General features: G+C 40.1%; 1 protein-coding gene across 15 annotated transcripts in view; it reads right to left on the bottom strand.

The window, feature by feature from the left end:
- CACNB2 (calcium voltage-gated channel auxiliary subunit beta 2) overlaps positions 1–16281 on the bottom strand; it is a 510382-nt gene that overhangs the window by 227215 nt on the left and 266886 nt on the right. The window contains exons 1-2 of one of the 15 annotated variants that reach the window (XM_070054890.1): positions 1346–9110; positions 163–203 (exon numbers count right to left, since the gene is read on the bottom strand). In XM_070054890.1, coding sequence (XP_069910991.1) covers positions 163–189 — 27 coding nt within the window. In that variant the 5' untranslated portion in view covers positions 190–203; positions 1346–9110. 15 annotated transcript variants of the gene reach the window in all.

Raw genomic sequence — 16281 nt, 5'->3', positions numbered from 1 at the left:
CTGCTTAGGAAGAGTTCATCTTTTAGGAGGATTAATGAGATGAAGCAAGGGATTCACCTCTGAAACTTCTCCTTTCATTGGAATTTAAATGCTGGCAGGAAGTGGCATCCAGGCATCAAATTAGCTCCCAGAGCCACCTGTACAGGAGGTAATCAAACTCACCGGTTGGGTCAAGGGGCTTTGAATCATATCCTTAGGTTAGACTAGGAGGCAATAAAGAAGCAACAATGGCAATTATATCAAAAACAAAAATATCAACTTTATTAATGATGAAAACTTCAACAATTTTATCAATTTTCCTGAAATAATTTTGGAAGCTGTATTTCAAGTTTAGAGGCATCTCTCAATGACATGCTGTAAAGATTAACTGTCTATGATATAAAAATTAAAACCACCATTTTCAGATACAATGCTATTTAATATAAAGTAAGAATAATCTAATTGGTAAAAAGATGGGATCATTTTGAGTTATCAGAAGAAAAACCATAATTATAATCTAATACTAAATTCTGTGATGAGTGTGGTTGGTCATGTGCAAATCCATGCTGGTGCTGGCTACAAAGTTGGTGTTAGACAACTTTATATAGAAAGTCAAAGAGAATCCATTTGCTTCTTAATTTTATTGTATTGAGCACACTAAACATCAGAGCAGGGAATGAAAGCCACTTGTTCTTTAAGAATTTGCAGACTGTTCACATTATTTTGAGCTCAACCTGATGCATTTTATATTTTTGCTCAGAAACTACCTTCAACCAATATTAAAGAGTCAAATTTGATTTACATCAACAGGCCATTGTTATTCTTGAAATGTTAACTTTGACAATGTCTGTTATTGATTGATGGTAATTACTTAGCCATGTAAAACTGAGAAATAACAATTGCTATCTTGTTTCCAAGAAAAAAAACAAACATATTGACAAGATTCCCAAATAATGAAAATTTTGCACATTCTGCCGTTAATGCCTAGTTTACCCCCAAAAGCAATCTACCCATCTTTATTGAACATAAATAGTTCTGGAGTTGAAAACACCTTAAAATAATAACGCTGACTTTGTATGAATGCATTTTAAATTCTGTATGTTTTTGTGAAGGTGAAGCAACTTAAAAATGGCAAAACAAACCTCAGAGTTTATCATTATATAGTTAATATTTTAGCAAGCACACCACCATGGCTTTGCCAAAGGATGTGTAACACTTATGACAATATTTGTTTTTCTAAGACAAATGCATTCTGAAAGTTTCCCCAACACACCATCATGAAACCACAAGAAGCCTTTAAGTTCTCAAATCCTATGTTTTTGCCCGAAGTATATTATTAAGAGATAGAAACACATCCTCTACTTACCCAGGAGACATTTTTACCCTTAGGTGTTTTTAGCATGGCAACATGTAGTACTGGGATGGCCAACAACAGTGTCACCAACATGGAAAAATCCAATGTAGTATATTCCAAACGTCTTTGTTACCCAAATGCAAAAAGTTCTCTGGTTTGCCAGACACAAATATCATAAGTAACAATGAAGATAACCTTCATATCACCCATGTTCCTTCTTGGTATGAAGCGTGTGAACATGCACACAACAGTCAGATCACTTCTATAATCACACAGTCTATGCACGTTGATGCTGCAACATGTCTATCTTCTCTATATCCACAAAATCCAGACTCCCTTAAATAATATACCTCAAATCCATGTGGAAACGTCCAGGATCACCGAGAGATTCTTCGATTAACTGTGAAATTGCAATTCCCAATTAGTCTCCAAATTCCAAGAAAAAACTTGGGAGCTATAGCTTACGATGACCATGAAGAAAAGTAGTTAAAGCAAAAAAGCATTCAGGAGACTTTGTAGGTTAGCTGCTGATGGCATCCATTTTAGGAGCATCAAACGCCAGGGCTGCCCGGAGGATACAGAGAATGCGGAGCTCAGTTTCAATAAATAATACATAGTCTCAGGTACAATGTGCACCTGTAAGTACCTTCTGCGCAGCCTCACGACGTAGGTACTGCTCTCCGCAGTCTCAGACACTCACAGTGCACCTGTTGTTGATGCAACTGCTCCATGAAAAGCTGGTATCCAAACGACTGGCAACAATTGTTTATAAGGTAAGAACAGTAGAATCCCCAGAGGGGGGCAACCTGGAAGCCCCAGACGGAGGAGCAGGGCTGGAAATCAGTGTTGGATCTCTTCTCTTTGTTTCTGTGCCCTTGTGTCCCTTTACTTTTACCTCCTGTCAATCTAGATTAACTAAGCAGATCCAGGCTAAATTTTGCTACTATCAGTAGTGATTAGTGTGAGTTGATGAAATCGGATTATACAGGCGGACCTCTGCCTTCTCCCTCAGCAAGCTACACCATGCAACTAGAAAGCCTGCTGCCCTTCTCTTCAAGGGACTGGAGCTTTCTGGAAGGTTCTGAGAGAGGAAATAGGCCAACAAGAAAAAACCTGGCACCTGAAGCTACTCAGACACGAACAGGGACAGAAGCACTGGTTTATCTCACTTTTTACGCTTTCTTCCAAATGCTAACATTCTCTCAGATTGAAAGTTAAATTACCATAGAAGAAATGCATATTATTTTCCCATTTCACTGAAAATCCCTTTCCTGGCAGGTTGGCCACTTTGTCCAATAGATTGAGGTCATGAGAGGCTACAGAGGAGGCTGGGAACTAGTAGCTAATTTCCTTTAGTGTCTATAATATGTCAGGCACCACATGAGAGAATTTACGTGCATATGTGCAGGCTTAAGCAGTCCTGCAAGTAGGTATTACTTCCAGCACTCTAAAGAGGAGGAAATGAAGAATTAACACTATGAAATATTTCTAAACAAAGACCTACCGGGCCAAGCAATGCTTTTTAGATGCTTCTCTCACTGACATCAAACAGCATCTGTGGTTTTTTTTTTTTTTTTTTTTTTTAGAATCACTTTTATTACACTCTAGAAGAATTATTCATACATCTATAGTTATAAAAGACCACATGTTGTCCTTGTATGTCTAAAGTGTTTTTGAAATTATGGTTCCTTCTTAAAGATAATAAAATTCCAGGTATCCTCATGAGAAACACAAAACGTTTTAGAATTAATGTTTACAAAGTATAAAACCTCTGAAGTGGAGCTACATGGTTAATCACACACATTTCAGTACTACTACATCAGTGGCTTAAATCAGCGATGACTGTGTAATTTTTTCAATACATATAGTCAGTAATGATAGCTGACATTTGCTGAAAATGTCTATATGGTAAGTATTTTACTTATTTTTACCTTACAACAATGACAACCTCATGAAACTGATTTTGAAGGGCTTTGGATGACTTTATTTTGTGGAGACAGTATTAATCAGAATTAAGTTTAAGAAAAATCCGCTACTACACAATTAAACTTGCAGATATGAAAGGAATTTTTAATGAATTCAAAGTCACAAGCAAAATCAAAATTGACAAAAAATTAAGAGATAAAACATTTGAAATGAAAGACTGGCTTGATTGTATGTCATGTTTCCATGCGTGTGTGAATCTTATCTGCTCATTTTGCTATAAGCTCCTAAGGCCATAGCTCATGTCAACGGTACTTTTTCTCCTTGGGACTATAGCAAATTATGACTGCTCAGTAATTGTTGTTGGTTAATTTGCTTCATTATGAAATTTAAGACAGATCTTGGAATATAATTTCCAGTTCAAGTTTTCTGCAATTCTACTAAAAAACAAGTAGTTGGAACCTGACTAAATTATGAATGCTATAACTCATTTTGATTCTTAATATTTCAATGTTCCTAAAATCATGAGGAGATATTCAACTTAAGTTTAATATTCTATGAAAGTTGTTATATAAAAAGAACAGGCAATGTCATGTAATATACCTAAATTTCAGTTGTTTATACAAATTGTTAGTTTTTAAGCTACAACTAAAATTTGGTTCCTTTGAACATAGTGGTTGGATGTTGCAATGGGTGGAACTGTGACCCCTAGAGAAGCTATGCTGGGGGCTGGCACTGTGGGTTAGTGGGCTAAGTCTGTACATCCAATATGGGCACTGGTTCTAGTCCCGGCTGCTCCTCTTCCAATCCAGCTCTCTGCTATGGCCTGGGAAAGCAAAAGAAGATGGCCTAAGGACTTGGGCCCTTGCACCCACATGGGAGACTCAGAAGAAGCTCCTGGCTCCTGGCTTTGGATTGGCCCAGATCCAGTGGTTACAGACATTTGGAGAGTACACCAGCGGATGGAAGACATGTCTCCCCCCGCCACCTCTAATTCTACCTCTCAAATCAATAAATAGAATCTTTAAAGAAAAAAAAAAAGAAAAAAGCTATGCTTAAGTTCTAACCCCGTAATATTTTAGGATGTGACCTTATTTTGAAGAAAGGTTTTTACTGAGATGGTCATGTTAAAAAGAGGCCATTAGGCTTGACCCAAATCCAGTATGACTGGTGCTCTTATTCAAAGGGGGAAACTTTCGAGATGGCGATGAACATGCACAGTGGGACGATGATATGAAGACCCAGGGGGCAGCGGCCAGCTGGCTGGAGTGAAGCAGCTACTACCAGCCAAGGTCTGCCAGCAAACACCAGAAACTGGAACAAGCAAGCGAGCCGCTCAGGAGCGCGGGGCTCTGACATTGCCTTGACATCTGGATTTCTAACCTCCAGAACTGTGAGACAACAAACTTCTATTGTTTTAAGCTACCCAGGTTTTTAGTTCTTGGTAACAGCAGCTCTGCAGAACTAATACAGATGTCAAATTAATAACTCTTCTTTCCAAGGACTCTGGGGGTATCCCAAGCTCCTTTCATGAATGTCATTATTAAACCTCAAGGTAAACATGTCAGAATTTATTTCTAACATTTGAACTTTAAAGTAAATCTGTATCATTTTATGCATTCAACTTATATATATATATATATATATATATTTTTTTTTTTTTTTTGACAGGCAGAGTGGACAGTGAGAGAGAGAGACAGAGACAAAGGTCTTCCTTTTGCAGCTGGTTCACCCTCCAATGGCCGCCGCGGCAGGCGCGCTGCAGCCGGCGCACCGCGCTGATCCGATGGCAGGAGCCAGGAGCCAGGTGCTTTTCCTGGTCTCCCATGGGGTGCAGGGCCCAAGCACTTGGGCCATCCTCCACTGCACTCCCTGGCCACAGCAGAGAGCTGGCCTGGAAGAGGGGCAACCAGGACAGAATCCAGCGCCCCAACCGGGACTAGAACCCGGTGTGCCGGCGCCGCAAGGTGGAGGATTAGCCTAGTGAGCCGCGGCGCCAGCTCAACTTATATTTTAACGTATTTCCTGGACTGTCTTCACATTTCACACTATTAGGCCTCCTTAACATGTGGCTCTTGAACTCCATAGGTTGGCTCCTGAACTTGAACAGGAAAAAAAAAAAATTATATCTTTATCTTTGGTAACTTCTGAGTGAAATTTAGCATTTCTTCCCATTATAAATATTAGCAACCAACCAAAGTAGTATTGGCTATACCCATAATATTAATAATAGAAATAAGATATTTTGTATCAGATTGTAATTAATGCAGATATATTGACATCTTATGCCCATCTTCTAGTTAATTATAGGCACTTCGAACTTTTTAGAGGACACTTGCAATTTGTTTTTGCAATTTACACTGAATAAAACGCATAAAACTAAAACCCTTTGATGGGCCAGCACCGAGGCTCACTAGGCTAATCCTCTGCCTGCGGTGCTGGTTCCCTGGGTTCTAGTCCCGGTTGCTCCTCTTCCAGTTCAGCTCTCTGCTGCAGCCCTGGAAGGCAGTGGAGGATGGCCCAAGTGCTTGGGCCCTGCACCCGCATGGGAGACCAGGAGGAAGCACCTGGCTCCTGGCTTCGGATCAGCGCAGCGCACCTGCCATACGGCCATTTGGGGGGTGAACCAACAGAAGAAAGACCTTTCTTTCTCTCTCTCTGTCTGTCTAATCTGCCTGTCAAAAAATAAAATAAAATAAAACCCTTTGATGGTTAGATGGACTGATATATATGTAATAGTCAAGTATAGTGTTAATGGGAGAATCTAGGGAGTGAATATATGAGTGTTCCTTCATATTAATATTTCAACTTTGCAGCATGTTTGAATCTTTTTCCAAATAAAGTGTGAGAAAATACATTTAAATTATGACTGCAATTATACCCATCATTAGTCTTATTACTTAATGGTTCATAAGAAATACATTCATTACTGTACCACAGATTTGGTGTTTTAAATATCTGGAAACTGCATTCCCATATAATTAGTTTCCTTTATAACTCTATGAATTTATTTTACACTGAAATATGACACTCCAAGAAAACCTCTGAGCTTCCCCAGACTATAAGAGTCCATAGCACAATCAATTTCAGAATTTCATTTATAAGATTATCATGAAAAACTGGTAAGCAGCAATGTTATTCCACAAAGCTATTTTAAAAGTAAACAGCTTTTTACTATGTAAGCAAAGAAACAAACATAAAACAAAAAACCCTGAGTCTAAAATACGAAGTAATAATCATATACAAAAGCAGGGGCCAGCACTGTGGCGTGCTGGGTTAAGCCCACTGCTTGTAGTGCAGGCACTGGAGTGGCAGTTTGAGTCCCAGCTACTCGGTTCAATTAAGCTTCCTGCTAATGCTCTGGGAAGGCAGAGGATGATAGTACAAGTACTTGGGTCCCTGCCATCCACCTTGGAGACCCTGAGGGGAGTTCTGGGCTCCTTGTTCAGTTTAGCCCAGATTTGGCTATTGTTGTCATTTGGGGAAGGAATCAGTATATTGAATATCTCTTTCTCCACCCCCCCCCCCAACCCTGTCACTCTGTTTTTCAAATAGATAAAACCTTAAAAAAAATTAAAAACTTACTGAAAACCAAGATGTAACAATGAAATTCTGTGCCAGTTTCCTACTGCTGTGTAACAAAGTACCCCAAAACTTAACAGCTTAAAACAATGATTTATTATCTCACAATTCTGTGGGTTCCTGGAGCTCAGCTGGGCTGTCTCCATCTGGGGACTCTGTTATTTTAATGGTGGGATAGCTACTGGGGCCGAGCCATCTGAAGGCTTAGTCAAGCTTTGGCTGGGCATCCTAAGGGGCTCTCTCCCACAGCTGTCAGCTGGGCTCAGCTGACACTGGTGACCATGGCAAAACACGTGACTTCCCAAGGTGACTTTGCTTCTCACAGCACACCCTGTAGCTTCCAAAGGTCAGTGTCCTAAGCGCAAGTATTCCAAAAAACGCCGCGGGGAGCTGCAAAAATTCTGACCCGACCCTGAAAGTCACACAGCTTTCCTTCTGCCATGTTTTAATTGTCAAAGTGAGTCACAGAGCCAGCTTAGATTCAGAGATAGGTGACTATTCGAGGACACGAACTGGGCTGTGCAACTCACAGGGGGAAGTGTCTTTGGAGAACAGGTACCACGCGTCCATAACCCACCATACGCATCCGGGAAGAGGCACGCATGCAGTGCTGCTTCTGTGAGCATGGGGCTTCTGACTGCTCTTCATGTACACTGATGTCTCCCACACATTTGGTTTATTACTTCTCCGAGAGCCCTGAGAAATTCCTTTCCTATTTAATTTCTTATTTTGACTATGGATAAGTACAAAGGGACCAAATATGTGATCTGATATTCCAAGTTCCTTATTACTTTGAAAAGTTTAACCATTCTCTCTCAATTCCTTTAAGAAGAGTGGTCTTTATTATACATAATAATGCAGGGTCTTCAAAAAGTGCATGGAAAACACATGAAAAACTGTTTGGATTTCAATTTTTTATACATAAATAACTTTTGAAATTTTATTTTAAATGAACTCTGAGAGTTCATTATATATGTATGTATATATGTGTGTGTGTGTGTGTGTAAAATCTTTGTGCCTTTCCCATTTCTAGGACCAGGAACACTGTCTACTATATAGCACTTTCCCCCAAAATAATCTGAACAATTTTCATCATCATCATACGTAAGATGTGCAAAGCTATTCTGGCTTTTGGAAGTGGGCTGGAGAAATAAAACAGACGTTGTTGTCAACACGCACTTATAATCAAGAACATGCCAATCCTCTGTGACCAGCTTCTGGGGAGACAATGGGAAGAAGTTTTATATTCCTTGATGTGATTTCATATTTTCCTTGTAGTGCACATGTTTTTCATAAAGGAATTGAATTTTAATGTGTCCAATCAGGCATAGCCTATTGATCAAGGATATTTCAGCAAATCTTTTTAATTGACCTTATAGCGCAATTTGAAAAACTGGAAACAGATAAACTGGATGGATTAACAACAAATTAGACTCCAAAGGAAATGGTACACTTGAAAAAATAACTCCTTGTCCTGTCCATGTAAGCTTTTTGGGATCTCTGTTTCCCAACAGAGTACTTATGGTGTGTCAGGCACAGTGCTGGGAATTCCACAGGGATAGGCAATGTGGCACCCTGGGTTAAGCCACCACTTGGGAAGCCCACATCAGATATTGCAGAGCCTGACCCAAGTCCTAGCTACTCTGTGCATCTGATCCAGCTCCCAACTAATGTATGTGGGAAGGCAGCAGATGATGGCTCAAGTGCTTGGGTTCCTGTCACCAATGTGGAAGACCCAGATGGAATTCCTGACTTCGGCCTAGCCAGCTGGTGAGTGAACCAGTTGATGGAACCTAGGCATCTGGAGAGTGAACCAGCTGATGTCATCTCTCTTCCCTGTCTCTTGTCTGTCTGTCTTCTTCTCCTTCTCTCCTTGTCACTGTGCCCTTCAAATATATGAATCTTTCACACAGAATTCCTTAAAACATTATCTTACTGTGCTAACAGCTTCTAAGGCAGGTACTATTGCTCTTTCTACTTTATGAGAAATGGAGACCAGAGAATGTACCTGATCCTTGGCAAAACACAGTTCAACTCTGACAGTTTGACACAGGTGCCTGCTTGCTGGGTTGGTTTCCTTCAGTTACAAGAAGAGCTGTCGAGTGCTGCCACCCACTGAGGGGACTGAAATAGGTTTGCAGCCACCAGTTCTGCTGCTGCTCTGCATCCCATTGTCTCAGCCCACCACTGAGTTCAGCCACAGCCTGCAGTATGCTGCATGTCCCACATGCCCAAACCACGTGACTGTCAACTCTCGACCCCATTCTTTTTTTTTTTTATCTTTTATTTAATGAATATAAATTTCCAAAGTACGACTCATGTGTTACAATGGCTTCCCCCCCCATACCGTCCCTCCCACCCACAACCCTCCCCTTTCCCACTCCCTCTCCCCTTCCATTCACATCAAGATTCATTTTCGATTATCTTAATATACAGAAGATCAGCTTAGTATACCTTAAGTAAGTATTTCAACAGTTTGCTCCCACACAGAAACATAAAGTGAAAAATAATAGATGATTTTTTTTAAATGATGATGAAATCAGATCAGACCTATTGTCATGTTTAATCCCAGTGAGAGTCAAGTTGGGAATTGATAATTTCTTTTTTTCTTTTTTTTTTTTTTTTACAGAAGATCAGTTTAGTGTACATTAAGTAAAGATTTCAATCGTTTGCACCCCCATAGAAACACAAAGTGAAATATACTGTTTGAGTACTCGTTATAGCATTAAGCCTCAGTGTACAGCACGTTAAGGACAGAGATCCTACATGAGGAGTAAGTGCACAGTGACTCCTGCTGTTGACTTTACAAATTGACACTCCTGTTTATGGCATCAGTAATCTCCCCATGCACCAGTTATGAGTTTCCAAGGCTATGGAAGCCCCTTGAGTTCTCCGACTTTTATCTTGTTTAGACACGGTCATAGTCAAAGTGGAGGTTCTCTCCTCCCTTCAGAGAAAGGCACCTCCCTCTTTGAAGACCTGTTCTTTCCACTGGGATCTCACTCACAGAGATCTTTTTGCCAGAGTGTCTTGGCTTTCCATGCCTGAAATACTCTCATGGGCTTTTCAGCCAGATCCGAATGCCTTTAGGGCTGATTCTGAGGCCAGAGTGCTATTTAGGACATCCGCCATTCTATGAGTCTGCTGAGTGTCTCACTTCCCATGTTGGATCACTCTCCCCTTTATTTATTCTATCGGTTGGTGTTAGCAGATACTAGACTTGTTTATGTGCTCCCTTTGACTCTTAGTCCTTTCATTATGATCAATTGTGAACTGAAATTGATCACTTGGAATAGTGAGATGGCATTGGCACATGCCACCTTGATGGGATTGAATTGGAATACCCTGGTATGTTTCTAACTCTACCAATTGGGGCAAGTCAGCCTGAGCATGCCCCAAATTATACATCTCTTCCCTGTCTTATTCCCACTCTTATGTTTAACAGGGATCACATTTCAGTTAAATTTCAACACTTAAGAATAACTGTGTGATAATTACAGAATTAAACCAGTCATATTAAGTAGAACAGACAAAAAAAATACTATGAGGGATAATGTATTAAGTTGTCCATTAGCAGTCAGGGCTATGCTGATCAAGTCATCATTTCTCATAGTGTCCATTTCACTTCAGGAGGTTTCCTTTTTGGTGTTCAGTCAGTTGTCACCGATCAGGGAGAACATATGGTACTTGTCCCTTTGGGACTGGCTTACTTCACTCAGCATGATGTGTTCCAGATTCCTCCATTTTGTTGCAAATGACTGGATTTCGTTGTTTCTTACTGCGGTATAGTATTCTAAAGAATACATATCCCATAATTTCTTTATCCAGTCTACCATTGATGGGCATTTAGGTTGGTTCCAGGTCTTGGCTATTGTGAATTGTGCTGCAATAAACATTAGGGTTCAGACCGCTTTTTTCTTTATCAATTTAAACTCCTTTGGGTAAATTCCAAGGAGTGGGATGGCTGGGTCGAACGGTAGGGTTATATTCAGGTTTCTGAGGAATCTCCAGACTGATTTCCATAGTGGCTTGACCAGTTTGCATTCCCACCAACAGTGGGTTAGTGTCCCTTTTTCCCCACATCCTCGCCAGCATCTGTTGTTGGTAGATTTCTGTATGTGAGCCATTCTAACCGGGGTGAGGTGAAACCTCATTGTGCTTTTGATTTGCATTTCCCTGATTGCTAGTGCTGAAATGCAAATCCTCACTCAGTCCACCAGCAAGGCCAGAAGTGTGCAGGAGCCCTGGCCTCAGGAGACAACTGTCAATGAAAGGGGATGCAAGCTGGTGAACAATGCTCCCTCCTGCCAGTTCTGGGAGGGGGACAGTTCTGGGAGATGTTGGTACAATTCTTGGGAGATTCTGCTGGAATTTAGTTGCCTTTACCCACAATTATGAAACAGTTTCCTAACATTAGCGTTTTCTCCTGTCTGTCCAGAACTACCACCCCAATAAATGGCCTACACTAAATCTTTGTCTCAGGCTCTGCTTTTATGAAGAAAAAGTCTGGTCACTACATATAGCCAGCTATAAGCTCCATCCCATCATTCAGTGGAGAGCGGAGTAAATATTCAAAATCTGCCAGCATTCCTTCTGAGAATTCACTGGGGAGAGAGGTCCTTGGAAATTAGCAAGTAGCTGGAGCTGCTCAGCCCGGTTGGTTATCTCACCAGTTATACTGTGATGCCCTTAATAGTAAGTAGTTTCACTTTGTGTTGTTTCTCACACAGCACTGAAATGTTAAGAGCCTAGCTCTTAACAAGTGCTCAATTAATAAATACTGATTAAGTTAGTATTCTTTTTTGGTTTTACTTTTATTTAATGAATATAAATTTCCAAAGTACAGCTTATGGATTACAATGACTTTTTCCCCCCATAACTTCCCTCCCACCTGCAACCCTCCCCTCTCCCGCTCCCTCTCCCATTCCATTCACATCAGGATTCATTTTCAATTATCTTTATATACAGAAGATCAATTTAGCATATATTAAGTAAAGATTTCAACAGTTTGCACCCACACAGAAACACAAAGTGAAAAATACTGTTTGAGTACTAGTTATAGCATTAATTCACATTGTACAGCACATTAAGGACAGAGATCCCACATGAGAAGTAAGTGCACAGTGACTCCTGTTGTTGACTTAACAAATTGACACTCTTGTTTATGGTGTCACTAATCACCCTAGGCTCTTGTCATGAGTTGCCAAGGCTATGGAGGCCTTTTGAGCTTGCCGACTCTGATCTTATTTAGACAAGGTCATAGTCAAAGTGGAAGTTCTCTCCTCCCTTGATGCAGAGAAAGGTACCTCCTTCTTTGATGACCTGTTCTTTCCACTGGGGATCTTTCTTTTTTCCTTTTCTTTTTTTTTAGTAAATATAAATTTCGAAAGTACAGTTTATGGATTACAATGGCTCCCCCCATAACTTCCCTCCCACTCGCAGCCCTCCCATCTCCCGCTCCCTCTCCCATTCCATTCACATCAAGATTCATTTTCAATTATCTTTATATACAGAAGATCGATTTAGTATATATTAGGTAAAGATTTCATCAGTTTGCACCCACACAGAAACACAAAGTGTAAAATACTGTTTCAGTACTAGTTATAGCATTAATTCACATTGTACAACACATTAAGGGCAGATCCCACATGAGGAGTAAGTACACAGTGACTCCTGTTGTTGACTTAACAATTTGACACTCTTGTTTATGGCGTCATAAGTTAGTATTCTTAATCTCTGTGTTCTAATCCATTAAAGTGTAGATAGTATCTTCCCCCAGTGTATCTTCCTAGGATATTTTCTCCCCGTAAGCTATGCTTTATCCCCAGCTCCAACTGTTCAACACAAATGAGTATTATTTTGAATGGGAATTTCTACATTTAATGATCAGATATACTCAAACAGAAATGAAAAAAACATGGTAGAAGGAATTATATTCGGAATCAGACCAGGGTGGAGGTTTGACTCCTCTACTTAAAAACACAGGAAGTAGAGGAAGGCAGTTCCCTTTACTGAACAAGTTTTCTTGCGTAGCTACAAGCACTAGTGATCTGTGCCTCACAGGGCTTTTGCAAATGCTGAATGAAATGATGTATACAACATGCAGCACAGTAATGTATGCAGGGACCCAGTATCCAGAATTTCTACTGCTCCTGGGTTTTTATTGTGTGACCAATACATAAGCCTGTTCTGTACAAAGGCCCGGGCAAAGGATGAGTTAGAAGGGAAATCACGAAAGGAGGCATCTTCCCAGCAGGGTGCATCTGCTAACTTGTCCAAAGAGAATCCTTTGTCCTAATACGCAGAGGGATCCTAACGCTAGCAGAGGCCATGAGTATATGTGTTAAATGGTAGACTTTAGGACCAGACTCAACAGATTCAAATCCTGACTCTGGCATTTATTTGTTAGACAATCTTGGGCCCTCTGGTGCCTCAAGCACTTCATCTACAAAGTAAAGTTCTCTACAGAGCTCCAAGGTGAAGAGATCACATGAGTGTATATAAACCACAGACTGCTGCATGGCATACAGTAGGCACTCAATTAACTCAATTAACTTTTGGTTAATTATTATAATTTTTATCCTTATAAATGAAACAATCCAAATGAAGACATGCCAACTGTGGTGAAATAACACATAGTATTAATAACTGAAAGTAAAATTTAGGTCTAGCCAAAACCAACCAACGTTGTATATAATTTTGAAGGAAATAAATTACTAAAGTATAAATTTGCTTTTCCTGAACGGGCCGTCAAAGAAGGAGGTACCTTTCTCTGAAGGGAGGAGAGAACTTCACTTTGACTATGACCTCGTTTAAATAAGATTGGAGTTGGCGAACTCAAAAGGCCTCCATAGCCTTGGCAATCCATGACAAGAGCCTAGGGTGATTACTGACACCAGAAACAAGAGTGTCAATTTGCTAAGTCAACAACAGGAGTCACTGTGCACTTACTCCTCATGTAGGATCTCTGTCCTTAACATGTTGTACAATGTGAATTAATGCTATAACTAGTACTCAAACAGTATTTTTCACTTTGTGTTTCTGTGTGGTTGCAAACTGCTGAAATCTTTAATTTATGCTAAATTGATCTTCTGTATATAAAGATAATTGAAAATGATCTTGAATGGAATGGGAGAGGGAGCAGGAGATGGGAGGGCTGCGGGTGGGAGGGAAGTTACGGGGGGGAAAAAGCTATTGTAATCCATAAAATGTACTTTGGAAATTTATATTGATTAAATAAAAGTTAAAAAATTACATTTGCTTTTCCTAAATTTTTGATGAATAATGAACACACTGATGAACTCAACTGAAAGGATTACTGGAACATACAGGTTATAAAAACCTAGCTTGGATGATTTGAAACAGCTGTCAGGATTTGTTCTCTTGGATAGGAAATTGTTTTGCTTAGCTCAAGCCAGGGCCATTAGTACCAATGACTTTGAAGAGGACTATATTTAGTTTAGGCCACTCTGAATGTTCCTAATACGTTACCTAAAATTATTTCAGGAGGTCATGATGCTTCTTATGATATCTTGTTGTATCTTAATTTACCAACCATATGTCAGATTTAATTATTCAAATCATTTCTGTTTCTTTTTTTTTTAATATTTATTTTCATCTACTTGAAAGGCAAAGTGACAGAGAGAGCCAGATCTTTCATGTGCTGGCTGGTTCATTCCCAAATGCCCACAACAGCCACAAGTCCAGAACCCCATCTGAGTCTCCCATGTGGGTAGCAGAGGCCCAAGCACTTGAGCCAACATCTCCTGCCTTCCCAGGAAGCACTGTTAGGACTGGAAGTGGAGTAGCCCAGATTCAAACTAGCACTCCAGTATGGGACATGAGCATCCTAAATAGTGGCTTAACTCACTGCACCATAACCTCTTCCTGCCCTTGTCATATTTTAAATTCTTCAAGGGCAAGAATCATATTCATCATTTTAGTATACGCTACTATGACATATTATATACAAAAATTGCTGGCTGAAATGATAATAGAAATGTCTGCCAAGTGAACTTCAAAGACACACCCCAGTAAAACACAGTGCAGTAATATAACCCAGAGATGACAAGGACATGGATAATGTCACGAAATAATGACTTCTGAGCAAGGGTCTAACCACAGCATCCTGCCCCCTTGAAGGGAGTCATCGACAATGACTTGTCATTATTAATAATAGTTGTGAAGCCATTTTCTGGCTCTGACAGTGAACATGGGGGCAGGTGGGGAGAACAGGGAAAGGGAGAGGTCAGGGTGGCAGGGATCTCTGAACTTCTTCCAGGAAGAACAGAACCGTCTGTTTTACCAACTCTGGGACAGCTTTCAAAAAAGACAGCCAAATCCTTTCAGATTTTATTAATTTGGCCATCCAACTAAATTAAAATGTCCTTGACAAAAAAAAGGGGTGTGTGTGTGAAGGAATGTAGATGGTGAGGATTCATGAGATTTCCAACATCCTCAATTTCAACAAAAATTGACTAGAAACTAAACAAACTATATTCAGGGGACAGTTAACACAAAACAGGTTGCAAAAGGTAGAATTGACTATGTTTGGTCATCTTAACTGGTTTCTATTTCTTTCTTTACTAGTAAAGTTTAGCACTAAATATATCATGTTTTATAGATAAGAGGAGGAAAAATGAGGATTGCCAGAGTTCATTTTGTCTCTTCTTCCCCTCAATAGCCGCCGTCTCTGAGACTGTTCTCATCTCTTCATCAGGTCTCCAGTGCAATAAGAGACCACAGCTTCCTCGACCTTCTCAATTAGAGTCCAGTCCCCTAAGCTGTGAGCAATTTTCCCAGAGGGCTTCTCGTCCTATCAGGGGAAAGTGACGGACCCTGATGCACACAGCGCCTCCATCCTCACCACTGCAGGTCTTAAGCTAAATCCACCTCTCTCGGCTCACCACGTATGCACAGCAGTGCTTTGATTAGGCTTTAAATTAATCTACATAGTAATGGCAATATCAGCAATAATGCTTTTTTTCTAATTAGACTTATTGGTATACACATCTTTGTATATTAGCCAGAAATTATCCATTTTTGGATAGTACCAACGTCATTATCTTAAATCCGTGAGCCAACATTTTATGAATAACTGCATTATGTGACAGCTAATACAGGAGCCTGGTTCAGCCTCACATGATCTGTCTCAGCGACTGAAACTGTCTAAGGACTCAACAGAAATAAATTTCAGAAAAGACAGAAGTAAAAGAGGTGTTGCTTTATTCGAGCTACTGAGTTTCTTGAGGGAAGGCACTATTCAATTCATCTTTGTTTGCTTCCAGTATAGTAGGGTGGCTACCATGGGCTAGGCTCTGTGTAAACAGACTCAATGAATACGCATAAACAGTCTTAAACTACAAAGCTAAGTGCATCTCACTTTATAATTTAACTATCATGCCTGTTTTATAAATGTCTGCATATGTTTCACTGTGACCCTA

This window comes from Oryctolagus cuniculus, chromosome 13 (genome assembly GCF_964237555.1).
Source record: "Oryctolagus cuniculus chromosome 13, mOryCun1.1, whole genome shotgun sequence".
In the NCBI taxonomy this organism is placed as follows: Eukaryota; Metazoa; Chordata; class Mammalia; order Lagomorpha; family Leporidae; genus Oryctolagus; species Oryctolagus cuniculus.
This window is presented reverse-complemented; position numbering and strand designations above follow the sequence as displayed.